The sequence below is a fragment of the Stegostoma tigrinum genome, chromosome 36 (genome assembly GCF_030684315.1).
Source record: "Stegostoma tigrinum isolate sSteTig4 chromosome 36, sSteTig4.hap1, whole genome shotgun sequence".
Classification (NCBI taxonomy): domain Eukaryota; kingdom Metazoa; phylum Chordata; class Chondrichthyes; order Orectolobiformes; family Stegostomatidae; genus Stegostoma; species Stegostoma tigrinum.
Genome location: NC_081389.1, coordinates 18,952,246 through 18,968,620, shown reverse-complemented (window position 1 = coordinate 18,968,620; position 16,375 = coordinate 18,952,246). Strand labels below are relative to the sequence as shown.

General features: G+C 40.3%; 1 protein-coding gene across 1 annotated transcript in view; it reads right to left on the bottom strand.

The window, feature by feature from the left end:
- Nucleotides 1-16,375, bottom strand: part of scamp2 (secretory carrier membrane protein 2) — a 40,633-nt gene that overhangs the window by 13,634 nt on the left and 10,624 nt on the right. The window contains exons 2-3 of the mRNA XM_048520617.2: nucleotides 7,454-7,534; nucleotides 3,455-3,550 (exon numbers count right to left, since the gene is read on the bottom strand). Coding sequence (XP_048376574.1) covers nucleotides 3,455-3,550; nucleotides 7,454-7,534 — 177 coding nt within the window. The remainder of the gene's footprint in view (nucleotides 1-3,454; nucleotides 3,551-7,453; nucleotides 7,535-16,375) is intronic.

The following is a 16,375-nucleotide window of genomic DNA, read 5'->3' as shown; positions in this document are numbered from 1 at the left end:
CAACAGTATACAACCACGGACTTTTGGAACCCCAAAAAGAAAAAAAAAATAATCACAAGATCAGCATGAATTATTCAAGATGAAAAATAATTATGCCTTCAGTAGTGAAAAATATTCAAGATTTTAAACAAACCCTCAAAAACAAAATGTAAAGTTTAAAAGGTACTGGAAAGTACAATATGTGAATAAATCAAACAAGTAAATGCAATGTCAAAAATATTAACATGAGCAGATTGAAATCTGCTTCATTCACAAAATCATTTCACAATAATCTGCTGACCCAATGTTTGGGAAGGATTATAAGCCTTAAAACCAATGAGACCCATATAAATTTGGAGTAGAACTGAGCTTTTGAGACAGACTTTTGTTTTACCAACATAACGTTCTGGCATGACCTTAACTTAAAATTAATGGCAATACTAAAAGGTACTATCTAAAATAATGCTAACCAAATTCTAACTTTTCCTATAGTAACTTGCTGAGTTTACTTCAACTGAGTGATGCAACATTGAAAACTCAAATGGTTTATAAAATGTCAACATATATATGATGATAGTAATTCAATCTCAATCACTCTCAGGCAATTAAAAGCAACAAAAGTGAATTTACAAAAGCAACAGTGCACCTTGATCTTTGATTGCAAGGTTGGCAGCATGAATTGGTTACATGTTTACTTTTTAAACTTTCATATGGAAATCACATGTATTTATGGAGCTGTGGGATAAATCAAAGGATCTTTCAAAGAGTATGTGCACTTTTAATATTAAAATACAGATCCAAAAATAAACATTTCTCCAAGGCATGCCTACTTGGGAGTGAAGAGCAGCCTTCCATTATATGGATTTCAACATCAGCATTCCCTCATACAAACAGATGCTCTGACCTCTTCACGGATATGGTTTTGGCACTACATTGACATTTGAGCCATCTATACATCTCCACAGTTCCTTATGTCCTATTTGTACAAGGTGACAATCAACTTACTTGTTGGCTGAACTGTTGAGGGGAATGGTAAAGCATAACATTTGTAGCAAACCTCAAAGCTATCCATAAAGATAGAGCAAGCTCTGTACCATGATGTTATCTTTTCCCAATGGTAATATAAACCAGCACCCAAGACAAAGGAGTATCTTGGTGCACAGTTACAGTAACTTCAGCAAGCACATAAAACACAAGTGTCAGACAGTAAACCAAACATTAAAAACATTCTTCTCTTTGAAGTTTAATTTTTAGACTGCAAACTAAGCGACTACCATTACTTTTGCTTCAATCTTATTTAAACAAAATACCTTTCAAAAAACACCAAAATATTTAACATTCAAAATAAACATTAACTTCACGGTCAGAGGGGCTGTTGGGCATTAATTATGAGAACAAAAAGGTTTTTACACAGGATTATGGAATGCACTGCCTGGAAATGTGGTGGAGGCAGGTTCAACTGAGGCACTCAAAAGAGCATCCGATAATCAGTTGGATAGAAATTGGGTGCAAGAGCATGGTGAAAATTCAAGGCATCGGCACCAGATAACGATGATTATTGAAAGGCTGGTAGAGGAACAGTGGGCCAAATGGTCACCCCCTGCACCATAACAATTGTGATGTAAAGGGATCAAATGTTATGGGAGAATGCAGGAACACTGCACTTAGCTGGATTATCAGACATGATCATATGGAACAACAGATCATGCTCAAAATGACCAAGGGACCTATACTTGCTCCTATTTTCTATGCTTCTACGTGCAGCAGCTCAGGATATTGGGAATTAAGATCAGCATATTCAGATGATACTGATAATACCAAATGATAACAGATAACTGTCCTCAATCTAAAAAAAATTGACTTCACAGAAACTCAAACCCAAACAAGAATAATGAATGCAAATGAGTCCACGCCAAGTAAGTGTGCCCGCAGAACAGTGACACAATATCATTGCTGTAATATAGTGCAACATAATGGTCAGATGAGCTGGAAGACTGTTTTCTTGCAAAATTAATGCTGCTTTCTACTCCATACAAGCAACCAAATTTCATCAGACTATTGTTCCAATCAATTTCCTAACTAAAGGATGTCACAAGCAAAGGCCTGAAAACATGTCCATCCAGCCACGAAGAAATTTCAAATCTAGGATTAGTTTTTTTTTTAAACAATCGCTCTTAAAACTGTGGTCAAAACAGAAAATATTGACTTGAACAACAGTGCAATTTGATATGATCTGTAAGGAAAGAGTGATGAACCTATTAAAAAGATTTGTAAAATGATTAAGTCAGATTTTAACTGTCCTTATTATTTCACCACTCAGGTAATTCAAATGATAAAACTGCATTAATTTAGCACATCAGATCCCCAGCATATTTGAGAACTACAGTAACAAAGTTACATAGTGGGGAGCAAACAAACCAACCAATTTGCTCATAGGAAATGGTTTCAGCTTGCTTTCAAAACAAGGAAATGCTGGTCAGGGTTTAACTCTCCTTTCTTCAAAACAATGCCATGGAATCTTTTACATAAGTCTGGGCAGAGAGACACCCTCAGTCTGAAGTACAAATTTGAAAGATTATTCCACCGGCAACTTAACATTACCTCAAATCTGCATTGAATTGACAAAGACTTGAATTGTGTGTCCTTCCTCCATCCTCACCATCCAAGGCCCCAGACACCTCTCAGATGAAAAGCAATTTATCCGCACTTTTCTCCATCTAATCTACTGTATTCACTACTCACATTGCGATCTACAGGGGAAATGAAGCACAGACTGGGCAGCTGTTTTGTGGAACACTTATGTTCTCTCTGCAAAAAGGGCAATGAACTTCTGGCTGCCTGCCATTTTAAACACATCATGTTACCTGGCCAACATTTCTGTCTCAAGCTTGCTGTAGTGCTCCAGCAAGCTGGAAGAATCTCATTCTCTTCTTGGGAACCTGGCACTTCTCTAGATTCAATACTGAGTTCAACAACTTTAGGTCAGGAGCACTTTTTCGCATATCCTCACCCCAAATCCCATGCACCAGGCTTTGTCGTCACTTGGGCTGCCAGCACAAATGGTCCCCATTAGCAGCAATTTATTATCCCAGGCTGACTTTTAACTATTCCTTTGCCTAACTGTTTTTCTCAGTTTCATTTCCATTATTTATTCCTAGTCACTCCTCTCATCTCATGGTTGGCATTGATACCAACTTTTTCCTCAGCTACACAATCAGTTCAAGTCCAGTGACCCTTCTTCAGAAACATTAGTTCTGCTTTCTCTCCGCATAAGCTGCCAGACCTGAACTTTTCCAACAATTTCTGTGTTTGTTCCTGATCTCCAGCATCCGCAGTTCTTTGGGCTTTATTTCTGAGTTGTGCGTTCATATGTCACTTGAACCAAATTAAGTTGGTCTCTATAAAGTCTACTTTCTCTATAATATTTCTCAGTGCCAATTGCTCAACCAACAAACACAGACTCATCACTCCATACCTGTGGACTGGGTTCCACTGTAGGCTGTAATATCGCTGGCTGAGAAGGAGTGGTCTTCTGTCCAGCTAGCACTTGGGTATCCGAAATAGGTGGCGTCTAAAGAAGAAACAAAAAGAAAAGATACAAATGAACTGCATTGCTAGTTAAGCAGCTGCACTGTTCTTCACAAAATGCACACTGGAAGTTCACCGGGTAATACAACAAATACAGCAGCCTTCTTCCGAATTTTCTGAAAGGTCCCGACCTGAAATGTCAGCTTTCCTGCTCCTCTAATGCTGCCTGGCCTGCTGTGATCCTCCAGCTCCACACTTATCTGACTCCAACATCAGCGTTCTTACTATCTCCAAATACAGCAGCCAATGTTCAACAATATAATTCATGAAGTTTGAGGTAAATGACAAGGTAGTGTGTATTTTTGGTAGCAACTAGCTAAGACAGAAACATTGGTCAAACAGTAGGTGAATGCGCTTTCTTTTAGTTGCTGCCATGATATGGAATGCCCAGGAGAATCAATTAAATAAGTAGCAAGAGCCTCGATGCAATTTCCCATTTGAGATAATGTGATAATTCAATAGTTATGAATCCTGAATTTATAGATTAGATTATTGCTGTACAGATTTTCAACTAAAGTGTCAATTTAATAAAATTGAGTTTTAACTTTTCTGAAAAGAAAAACATTGATAAGTGTGTTTGGGATTTGTCACCAAAGCCAGTTTGTAGGAAATCCATACATAATTAATTCAGAAAAAAGATAAATAAATTGCTTGAGAAACTCAGGTCTCTGCTGTTTGAGCTTGATTACTCTTTGCAGATGCTGTCAGTCTTACCGAGTCTCTCCAGCAATTTTGGGTTTTATTTCAGATTTCCAGCATCCACTCAGGGCTGTGACAACATGTTTAATTTAGGTCAGATTCATGGTATGTAATGGTTTTGAAATTAAGTTATGTGCACTCTGAATAATGTAGTAAATTAGTAGCTGAACAAAAACTATTTGCAATAAAACAATGAATCTTGACTGATCTGTTACCAAAAACAACTAGAATTTAATGTGATATACTCAATTTAGCTATTCAGGTGTCCCACAGATACCAGCCCCCAATTAAAAAAACATTTCATTCTTGGTTTATCCCAATGACAATTTACAAAATCTACAACTTGTAATCAGTTTAGATCATGTTTCAATACAAGGGAGTGACCATTATCAGTCACTGTTCAGAACAATCAAACATTTAGTTAAGGTTACATTTATAGCATCACAGCCTTAACCAAGTTATTTGCAAACTAGTAATATTCAAGTGAATAACAGCTTGCATTCAACCAACAGAGCTCTATGTTATACAGCAAGGTAAGATATACTAAGCTTATTCTTCTGATTTTAAGTTCACATCTTTGATAGTACTATATATAAAAAAAAAAGGAGAAATCAGCCAATGGATCTTCATAATCATGTCTGTACCATCACCAGTCAGAACTGGGGGCATTTGCGGATGATTGTACTATGTTCAGAACCTGCCACGCCTCAGATACTGAAGCAATTTGTGTTCAAACACAAAGATTTAGACAATATCCAGATTTGGGCTGAATAATGGCAAGTTACATTCGTACCATACAATGCAAAGCAATGGCCATCTCCAATAAGACTGCCCTTTGAATTTCAACTGGGTTATTGTCACTGAATCCCTTGTATCAACATCCTTGGTTTTTCTTTTTTTTGGGCATTGGTAGTGGTGGCGGCAGCAGTGTTTACCATTCAGCAGAAACCTAATTGAGCTCACCATACAAGTTATTTGACTACAAGCATAAGTCAGAGGCTAGGAATGCTAAAGCGAATAATTTGCTGCCTGGCTTTCTAAAGCTTGTCCACCATCTACAAGGCTCAAGTGGGGAGGCACATGAGACAAGTCACTTGAGGTGGTGATTACCTAGTAGTATTGTTGCTGGACTGTTAATCCAGAGACCCAGGTAACAGTCTGGGTAACCAGGCTCAAATCCCACCAAAACAAAAACATGGAATTAGAGAGTCCAATGATGATCACGATACCACTGTCAACTGTCCACAAAACCTGGGTATCTGCATTCATTGATGTCTTTTAGGGAAGGAAACTGTCATCCTTACCTGGTCTGGCTTACATGTGACTCCAGAGCCACAGCAACGTAGTTGACTTTGGGACGGTCAATTAATGCTGGCACAGTCAGTGATGCCCTCATCTGGGGAATGAATTAATAACGCCAGGAGTGATGGGATGCCCCCAGTTACCCAGGTGAACAGAGCTCCGGTAGCAGCTTGACGCTATCCAAGTCAAAGTAGCCAATTTGATTGGAACCACATCCACTGTCTCCACGTGCAGTAGCAGTGTGTACCACCGACAAGAAGCACTAGAGAAATTCACTAAGGGGTCTTAGACAACATCTTCCACAACCACTGTTCCAGGAGGACGGCAGCAGAAACATGAGAACACTCCCATCTGCAAATTCTCCCAGCTTGGAAAATAGCACTGTTCCTTCAGTGTCACTGGGTCAAAAATCATGGAATTCCTTCCCTAAATGCACTATGTATCTACCTACAACACATGGGCTGCAGTGGTTCAAGCAGACAGTGCATGACCACCTTCTCAAGGGCAACTAGGGATAAGTAAAAATTCTGACCAGCCAGTGATGCCCACGCCCTATGAATGAATTTTTAAAAGTTCACCCTTAAAGCGAAGTGATACCTGGGATCCTCTCATTAGTCCAAGGCACACGGCCAAGGAAGAGGGGAGAAAAAGATCATACATTATTGATCCTTATCAAGTGTTCTCTGCTGGGAATACACATCAGGTCGTAACCATGTCAGATTTAGGGGCATTTGATTCCTACCTTCACTATCAGCCCACTTAGGTGAGGTGATAAGTCAATGGGTTAAAGTCAATGCCAGTTGGGGTTGATACCTCAGTGGGGTGTAGAGAAAATCAGAAGAAAACAACTAACTTATAGATTACATTTACATTTGCTGTTCATAATGTCTGAATAATGCAGATCTGAAATAACTGGTTTCCAATAGCTAATATATTATTTCTGGCTATTCTTCACATTTCCTCTGATGAAACCTGGCACAGCCATTTGTGTATGTTGGTAATATTTTTATTATTGCACTAAATTAAACTATTAAGTAGACATTTAAAACGAAACCACCAATAAAACAAATCCCAAAACAGTACCATGCAAAAATATTTCATACTAAATCACATCTTTCTACAAATAAGTAGTGTGTTAAAATAAAAGTTGACGTGTTAATAAATCACAAAGCAAAAATCTCTTGAGGAATTTTCAGTTGGCCAAAATTATACAAGCAACATTTTGACAGCTTTCTGCTAAGTTTTCAATGTTGCCTTAGTTACTCATCTAACCAATCATCTACATTGAAAGGAAAGCAATATAATCTTCTGAAATTACTTCTTCAACCCAGTTAAGACCAAAAGCTCAAGTGATTAACAATTTTTCTTGGCTGCAAAGCAGAGAATACACTGGACTCCATTTACACAGCTCGCTGCCGCAGGAAGGCTGCCGACAAAGTCCGCAGTAATGATCTCCTGCAACTACTACTGTCAGGCAGAAGATATAGAAGCCTGAACACACGCCAGCAGGTTCAAGAATGGGTTCTTCCCAACCATTATTAGACAGACAAATGGACTTTCTGGCCTCAAATAATGCTGATTTTGGTAACATTGATCTCGCATGCCTTACGCAACGTAAACTGTATGAGTGTCTTACTCTTTTTACAACCTCTCATCTATACATCCTTGCCTACTATGAGCTGCTTGTAAACAAAGCTTTTCACTGTACTTCAGTACATGTGACAATAAATTCAATTAATGCTATCATTTCCTTCCTGTCTCTGAAGTAAAACTCAAGCAGTCTGAACCTATTTTTCCAGTTTGTGCGCAGCCCAAGACATAAGGAGTGCTGAAGTTTGTTTTTTGGCCCAGAGAGCAAAAATGATGATGTAGCAATCAAACTTACCAGCCTGGAGTTTTCAGTGAATGGATTGAAGTCATCAATACCTTGCTGGTTGGCATTCGTCAGCTGAGTCACTGACGGATCCTGAGGAAACAGAAACATACTGGCTAAGAACACAAGCGATAGTATTCAAAAGAACAAGATTCTCTCAAGGAAGTGGGAAGTGTGAAAGTGAAGATCTGAATCTAGATTAGTTAGTGGGTGAATATTAAACTGAACACAGAACTAGACAGGTGGCTTTCTGATCTCATCTCAAATAGTACTATACTGAACATCCTCATGTGTTTCTCAATCTCTCCCTCTGGCTTCTATTTAAGCAACGGTATTTGCAATTCACAACACCAGCAAGGTTAGTGAATAAAATAATTGAACAAGCTTACTTTTCCAGTCAACTACCCTTACTCCATCATGTTAAGTACTAACTCACTGATGTACTGATCCTCGAGAGCCAGGCATCCTCTGGTATTTCATTTTCAATGCCTAGATAGAGACAATGCTATCTTTTCTTGACAGTAAAGATTACCATAATAACTCAGATAGCCCAGACAAAGCATCCCTATCTCCGTGACTGCCATAAAATTAAATCAAGGACACAACAGAATAATACATTTGCCTCTGATGTCACTAAACTTAACTGACAACAGAAATGCTTCATTGCTGTATTAAAACGACTGCCATACAGTCACATATGATTGCACCCATTCAAAAGCCAACAACAGTTTATTAATGTCATGAATAAAATGTAGAGACTTGTCCCCTAAAAAAATTCAGGTGAACAGAATTTTCCAAAAGCGCCCCCCCACCGCCCCCGGGGTAGACAAAAGCACAATGTCTATTCATTTGAATTGGTGGCAATTAAGTCGGGGACTTCTAACTTAAGCTGTTCAATTGCATACCATTCTTCAACAGTTCCACGAAGAGATGCCATTCTTTTACTTCAATGTTCTTAAAAAAAAATTGTAATATAGTGGAAACCTTTTAATGCCTGGCTTACCATAAACCTTTGGCACCACTGTTTCTAAGAGATTCATGGATTGCCTTCACAACATTGCCAAAGTAGGGGGTTGTCCTTTTGTTTATGGACAAAGAAGAAAATCAATTTGCCAAGTTTGAAGGTACAGCTGGATATTAAATTGCATGCTGTATTGAACAGGCCCAGTTGCAGTAATACATGTTTTATGGCTTAAGAAATTAAGTCTTCAATTTTGCAACTGATGAAGCGCTCATTTACAACTAGTTCAGAAATCAGTGCATTAAAAAAGTGTCTCATTTGTCAGGGTGGATTTCTAGATTTAGCAGTAAATTCCCTGGTTTCACATCCCAAGTGAATTTAACAGGGTGTTTGGGCAAAGTAGCAAAATGTGCTTCAACTGATTTTAGCCCCCGTATAGAGGCAGTATTGCACTGGCAAAGATGTCATCTTTCAGATGGGTTATTAAACCAAACCAACACAAGCTTTCAACAAATGTGTCACTATTCCGAGAGCAGAAAATGTTGTCAGGTGCCTTGGCAGCACTTATTAGAATGATTTCACAGATCAGCTGAAAACGTATCTTAATATTTTAACTGTAACAGCTGCTACGACTACACTTTGTAGTATCTCCTGGAGACACAAATATACAATTTTCTTTGTTTATTTTGTTTCTTTAGCTGAAACTGAAGCAAATGAAATTTTAGTAAGCAGCACCAGATATCACCATGAGCTAAGTTGATGAAACTGATTCCATTTTGGTTATTCCCATTGGTAATCTGAATGGCAATTTCAAGTCTAATTTTGAAGGTTCAGAATGCAGGTTGAATAATGATCTTTCTCCATCAACTGTGTCTTTCAAATGCCAACAATAATTAGCCCCAACTGACTGAACACCAAAAAAATGCATTAACATTTGGCATATACATCAGTAATGAAGTTACTTTGCAAAATTGAATCAACAAGTTAAATATTAGGGCAAAATCAGAAGTCTACTTTCTAGCTTAAGATCAAACTAGCTCACTACTCCAATTAATGTCCTATATTAGTTTACCACCAATTACTGTCCTCAGTATATTGTACATTTACTGAAAAGATGCCTAAGGTGGCATTCAACTTGACTAATCAAATTCAGTCAAGCTGTAAAAGCAGAGAAAGATAGCCAAACTACACGAATTATACAGCTTCATTATCATCCAGTCCTACCTTGCCCTCCCAAACCTTTTCCAGCTTAATAATGTTTGATTAGCAGCCACTAATGAGAGAACTCTTGCTGATTGGCAAGATCAGGCATGCTGGAGGGTTTAACAAGCTTAATGCAGCTGATAGTAAATGCAGAGGCATTCTGGGGTTTTTTTTTAAAAAGGAGTTAACTTAGAACTGCAGATGCTGGAAATCTGAAACAAAAGCAAACTACCAGAGAAACTCGGCAGGTCTGGCAGCATCTGAAAGAAGAGTTAACTCAAAGAACTGAATGTTTCAACTCTTCATCAGAACAGATTCTCTTAGTTCTTTGATTAAATCCTCTTCAATGTTCTCTTCACACCCCCAGCAAGTTCTTGAAAATGAAACCATATAACTCGAGAAGCTAAAATTTTAATCCAAAGATAAAGATTCACAAGAGCCATCCAGAAAAACCAGTTCTCCCATCCAGGTATGCATTTATTATTCAAATAACTTCAAGGTCTTAACTTTTGTTTAATCATTTCTATTTTCTGCCTGCAATTGTTTCATACATTGATCTTTTTATATAAAAAAGTCCTCAGAATCCACCTACACTTACCTTCAACTCAAATCAGCCCTCTTGTTTTAATTTTTACTTAATGCCCAGCTTTGTTTTACAATACTATTTCACGAGTTGAGGTCATTTCAGGGGTGAGAGGCCAATGTTCTCCTTCCTATCTTTTCCATACTCAATTCTTCACCAATTGGGAATAGCCCTTTGGCTCTTGTACTGGCATGAATGCCACTTTTTCACATTGTTGATTGAAGTTGGACATATTTCTCAAAGTATAGTTTTACCAGAAGCCTATTCATTTTTATCTTAGATAATAAAATGTGAGGCTGGATGAACACAGCAGGCCAAGCAGCATCTCAGGAGCACAAAAGCTGACGTTTCGGGCCTAGACCCTTCATCAGAGAGGGGGATGGGGGGAGGGAACTGGAATAAATAGGGAGAGAGGGGGAGGCGGACCGAAGATGGAGAGTAAAGAAGATAGGTGGAGAGGGTGTAGGTGGGGAGGTAGGGAGGGGATAGGTCAGTCCAGGGAAGACGGACAGGTCAAGGAGGTGGGATGAGGTTAGTAGGTAGCTGGGGGTGCGGCTTGGGGTGGGAGGAAGGGATGGGTGAGAGGAAGAACCGGTTAGGGAGGCAGAGACAGGTTGGACTGGTTTTGGGATGCAGTGGGTGGGGGGGAAGAGCTGGGTTGGTTGTGTGGTGCAGTGGGGGGAGGGGATGAACTGGGCTGGTTTAGGGATGCAGTGGGGGAAGGGGAGATTTTGAAACTGGTGAAGTCCACATTGATACCATTAGGCTGCAGGGTTCCCAGGCGGAATATGAGTTGCTGTTCCTGCAACCTTCGGGTGGCATCATTGTGGCAGTGCAGGAGGCCCATGATGGACATGTCATCAAGAGAATGGGAGGGGGAGTGGAAATGGTTTGCGACTGGGAGGTGCAGTTGTTTGTTGCGAACTGAGCGGAGGTGTTCTGCAAAGCGGTCCCCAAGCCTCCGCTTGGTTTCCCCAATGTAGAGAAAGCTGCACCGGGTACAGTGGATGCAGTATACCACATTGGCAGATGTGCAGGTGAACCTCTGCTTAATGTGGAATGTCATCTTGGGGCCTGGGATGGGGGTGAGGGAGGAGGTGTGGGGACAAGTGTAGCATTTCCTGCGGTTGCAGGGGAAGGTGCCGGGTGTGGTGGGGTTGGAGGGCAGTGTGGAGCGAACAAGGGAGTCACGGAGAGAGTGGTCTCTCCGGAAAGCAGACAGGGGTGGGGATGGAAAAATGTCTTGGGTGGTGGGGTCGGATTGTAAATGGCGGAAGTGTCGGAGGATAATGCGTTGTATCCGGAGGTTGGTAGGGTGGTGTGTGAGAACGAGGGGGATCCTCTTGGGGCGGTTGTGGCGGGGGCGGGGTGTGAGGGATGTGTCGCGGGAAATGCGGGAGACGCGGTCAAGGGCGTTCTCAATCACCGTGGGGGGGAAGTTGCGGTCCTTAAAGAACTTGGACATCTGGGATGTGCGGGAGTGGAATGTCTTATCGTGGGAGCAGATGCGGCGGAGGCGGAGGAATTGGGAATAGGGGATGGAATTTTTGCAGGAGGGTGGGTGGGAGGTGTAGTATTCTAGGTAGCTGTGGGAGTCGGTGGGCTTGAAATGGACATCAGTTACAAGCTGGTTGCCTGAGATGGAGACTGAGAGGTCCAGGAAGGTGAGGGATGTGCTGGAGATGGCCCAGGTGAACTGAAGGTTGGGGTGGAAGGTGGCTGTGGGAGTCGGTGGGCTTGAAATGGATTTCCTTCCCTTAAAACAAAAGGGATATTAGGGACAACAATTCATTTGTACAACAATGATCAGTTTCATGGTTACCATACTGAGATTAGCTTTCAATTCCAGATTTACTAACTGAATTTAATTTCCACCAGGTTCCATTATTGTACTTTAACTCACAATCAGAATGGCACCCTGGGGCTCTGGATTACTAGTTCAGGGCTGAAATGTTGCTACACTACAATGGCCCCATAAACATATGTTTACTGTCTTATTTCAAATAACACACCTAAAATCTAACTTGCAATAGTTTTAAAACTTAATTGTCTTACAATAACAATTCAATTTAACATACAAGACTGTTACTTTAGAAGTATCCTCACCACTTATTTTAGAAACATCATATAGTGAAGAGTTATCTACACCATAAATATATCAGATTCAATTTTGGCCGATATAGAAACGGAAAGTCACAGTATTAAAATCCACCTCATTACCACAGTTCAGGGAAGGGGGTTGAGTGTGTTTAAAAAAAGCAGCTACCATCCTCTTTTGTCTAGCAAGATCTACAGAAAGCAAGCACGTGAATTCCAGGTGAACAATCAAGATTACCTCTAGCATCCCAATACATCCTCTATAATTAGAGTGTCTCAGTAATAACACGCATGAAAAAAGGGATTTAGGCTAAAGATAATTAAGTACCAAACATTTTTCATAGAAACCAACTGTAACAAGGTCTGTAAGCAGACCTCTAAGTCTTGTGGCACAGTGAAGGTATCCCCACTTCTAAGCAAGGAGGCCTGGTTCAAGCCCCACCTGATCAGAGGCATATAACAACATCTTTGAACAGTTTGATTAGAAACTATGCATCAAGGAGTCGACCTTCAAAGAGATGTGAGGCAAGAGAAATCAAGGAGACTTTCTTGAACCACAAGTATTAAAATATCACAGGTTGTTTGCACCTAACAAATCAATGCGTTACTGTGCTTTGTAGATAGAACTACTAGTGCTGAAGCAGCTTGAGGTGGTTTGTGTGTAAATATGAATTCCACTTCACTGAAATGAATGACTTAATAAATATTTGCCAGAGATTTATGGCAGTCTCCATAAAATGTTTTTGTGAAAGTATTACATTTGATTCTTGATTCCAAGCATGGTCAAACACACACTATATATTCGTGATCATTCACCAAAAACGAGATGCTAATTTGTCTCAAAGTTACTGTCCAGATAGTTTAAAGTGGTCTGGGCATTAGTGAAGTTACATTGATCAAACTAAAGTTTAAATCTGTCAGAGCAAAGTAGCAGCCATTGCATGAAAAATCCTTTAGGGTTTACACTACACATTATAAAAAAGTTTATTTATAATTAGTGGATAATTGCAAAATATAAATGCATTGAGGGACACTCAGCAATATTTTCATGCACATTTTAAGACCCCTGGACCCAAACTTGAAAAAAGTAAAAACACCTGAGACAAAGCTTAAAACTCAAAGCTGAAAGCAATGTAATAGAAATACAAGATAACAAAATGTGTAGCTGGATAAACACAGCAGGCCAAGCAGCATCTCAGGAGCACAAAAGCTGACGTTTCGGGCCTAGACCCATCAGAGAAGGGGATGGGGAGAGGGTTCTGAAATAAATAGGGAGAGAGGGGGAGGTGTACCGAAGATGGATGGAGGAGAAGACAGGTGGAGAGTGGATAGGTCAGTGCGGGGAGGACGGACGGACAAGGCAAGGAGGCGGGATGAGGTTGGTGGGTGGGAAATGGAGGTGTGGCTTGAGGTGGGAGGAGGGGATAGGTGAGAGGAAGAACAGGTTAGGGAGGCGGGGACAAGCTGGGCTGGTTTTGCCATGCAGTGGCCGGCGGGGGGGGGGTGGATTTTGAAGCTTGTGAAGTCCACATTGATACCATTGGGCTGCAAGGTTCCCAAGTGGAATATGAGTTGCTGTTCCTGCAACCTTTGGGTGGCATCATTGTGGAACTGCAGGAGGCCCATTATGGGCATGTCGTCTAAGGAATGGGAGGGGAAGTTAAAATGGTTTGCGACTGGGAGGTGTAGTTGTTTATTGCAAACCGAGCGGAAGTGTTCTGCAAAGCGGTCTCCAAGCCTCTGCTTGGTTTCCCCAATGTAGAGATACAATGCCAGTTAATGAAATATATGGAAATGACAAAGGAAACTATCAGATTTCCCTTTTGGGTACAGGTTTGCTAGAGAACAAATATGAAAAACAACCTTGAACAAAAGTTAAGTTTGTCCATCAAAAAAATCTAGTAAAATTTCCATAGCTAAATTACAGAGAATGCAACAGGCCAAACGAATGTAACTGGTTGGCTAAATTTGAGATGGATATACAAATATTAGTTGCACTAACTTACAAATGTCAAGTACAATACCTGTATAAAATACAGAGGTTGTATAATAAATGTGCATTTTAGTGTGAACTATTGACTTATGGAGATAACATGCATGATTTAATAAGAAAAAGACACTTACGTATTGAGGAAAATGGCTGACTTAGAAACAAACTGATACAGTTGAACTGGAGGTAAAAGTTGATTGATTAAACAGAAAAAGATTCAAATATTTGCTTCTTTTTAAAAATTGTATAGAGCAAACAATATTCCATTCCTTCAAGTGATAATACAATTAAAGTCAGCTGGAACTAAAAGAAGGGGTTGATGTCCAAAATTTCCAAAGTTTGCTCGTGTTAGCAAAGATTAACTCATCTCTTAGCACATTGTTACAGATTGAGGGCCAGGAGCACATGCTTTGGGATACACAAAAGCTTAGGATAGTAACCAAAAAAGCATACCACTGAACAATAAATCCTGTGAAACCCCTTGACTTGTAATAGACAAGAGAGCATAAATGTATATCATGCAAGAAAAGCATGATTACAATAAATGTGGGGACTTCAACAGGGAGATGGACTAGATCAGTTTGGTAGTGAATCTGAAAAGGAATTTGTGGAACCCCCCGACCCCCCAGAGAACAGTGACCATAATATGACAGAAATCACCGTGCAGTCTGGAGGGGAAGATGGTGGCATCTGATATAACAATATTTACGATTGAGTAAAGATAACTACAAAGATATGAGGGAGGACATGGCCAAAGTTGATTGGAAGGGGAGTCAAGCAAAGAGGATGGTACAGCTGCAAAGGCAGGAGTTTCTGGGGGTATTTTGGGAGGCACAGAAGTTCATGTCAAAGAAGAAACAACATGCCAAGGGAAGGACAAGGCAACCGTGGCTAAGAGAAGTGAAGGGACAGCATAAAAGCAAAACAAAAAACATACAATGTGTGAAGATTAGTGGGAAGCCTTTAAAACTAGAACATTATTGAAAAAAATGCAATAAGAATGTAGGTGAAACGTGAATGTAAGCTAGCCATATTAAAAATACCCTTGGAATCTTCTTTTAAGATATCTACGAGGTAAGACAGGCAAGAATAGACATTGGGCCACTGGAAAAGGAGGCTGGAGAAACAGTAATGGGGAACAAAGAAATTGTGGAGGAACTTAATAGATGCTTTGCATCAGTTTTCACAGAAGATGCTTGCAGCATACCAGAATTTCGAGAGGCCATCACCAAGGAGGGGGTGCTGGGGAATCTGAAAGCATCCAAAGCAGCTGGATTACACACAAGGTCTGAAGGAGAGAAGAGTGGAGATAGGGGAGGCATTGTGATCTTTCAAGAATCAGTGCAATCACAGACTATTGTTACACTCCTGCTTAAGAGAAGAGAGAAGCAGGGACAATGAATTATAAGCCGATTAGACAGAGCCCAGTTGATGGAAAGATTTCAAAATCCATTATTAAGGATGAGATTGCAGAGTTCTTGAAAGTGCATGGTAAAATAGGGCTGAATCAGTGCAACTTTGTCAAGGGGAGGTCATGCCTGACAAATCTGTTAGAATTCTGAGAGTAGGCAACAACAAAGTTGAACAGAAGACAGCAAGTGGACATTAATTAAGAAAATTTCTAGGAGGCCTCTGACTAGGTGCCACACAGGAGGCTGCTAAATAAGATAAAAGACCAGTGTTAGGGGCAAGGTATGGCACAGATACAGGATTGACTGATTGGCAGAAACCATACAATGGGGATAAAAGGAGCCATTTTTAGAATAGCGGCTGGTGACTAGCAGAGTTCGCAGGGGTCTGCATTAGGATTACATCTATTCACGATATATTAAATGATCTGGACAAGGGCATTGTTGCTAAATTTGCAGATGTCAAAGACAGGTAGTGGGGCAGGTGGCGTTGATGAAGTGAGAAGGCTGCAGAAGCATTTGGACAGGCTAGGAGAGTAGAAAAGTGGCAGATGGAATACAATGTGAGGCTATGGTTTAGGCGGGGGGAGGAAATAAAAGATACACGGACTATTTTCTAACTGTGGAATGGCATCAGAGATCTGAAGCATAAAATTGGGAGTACTCGTTCAGGGTTCTCATGGTTAACATG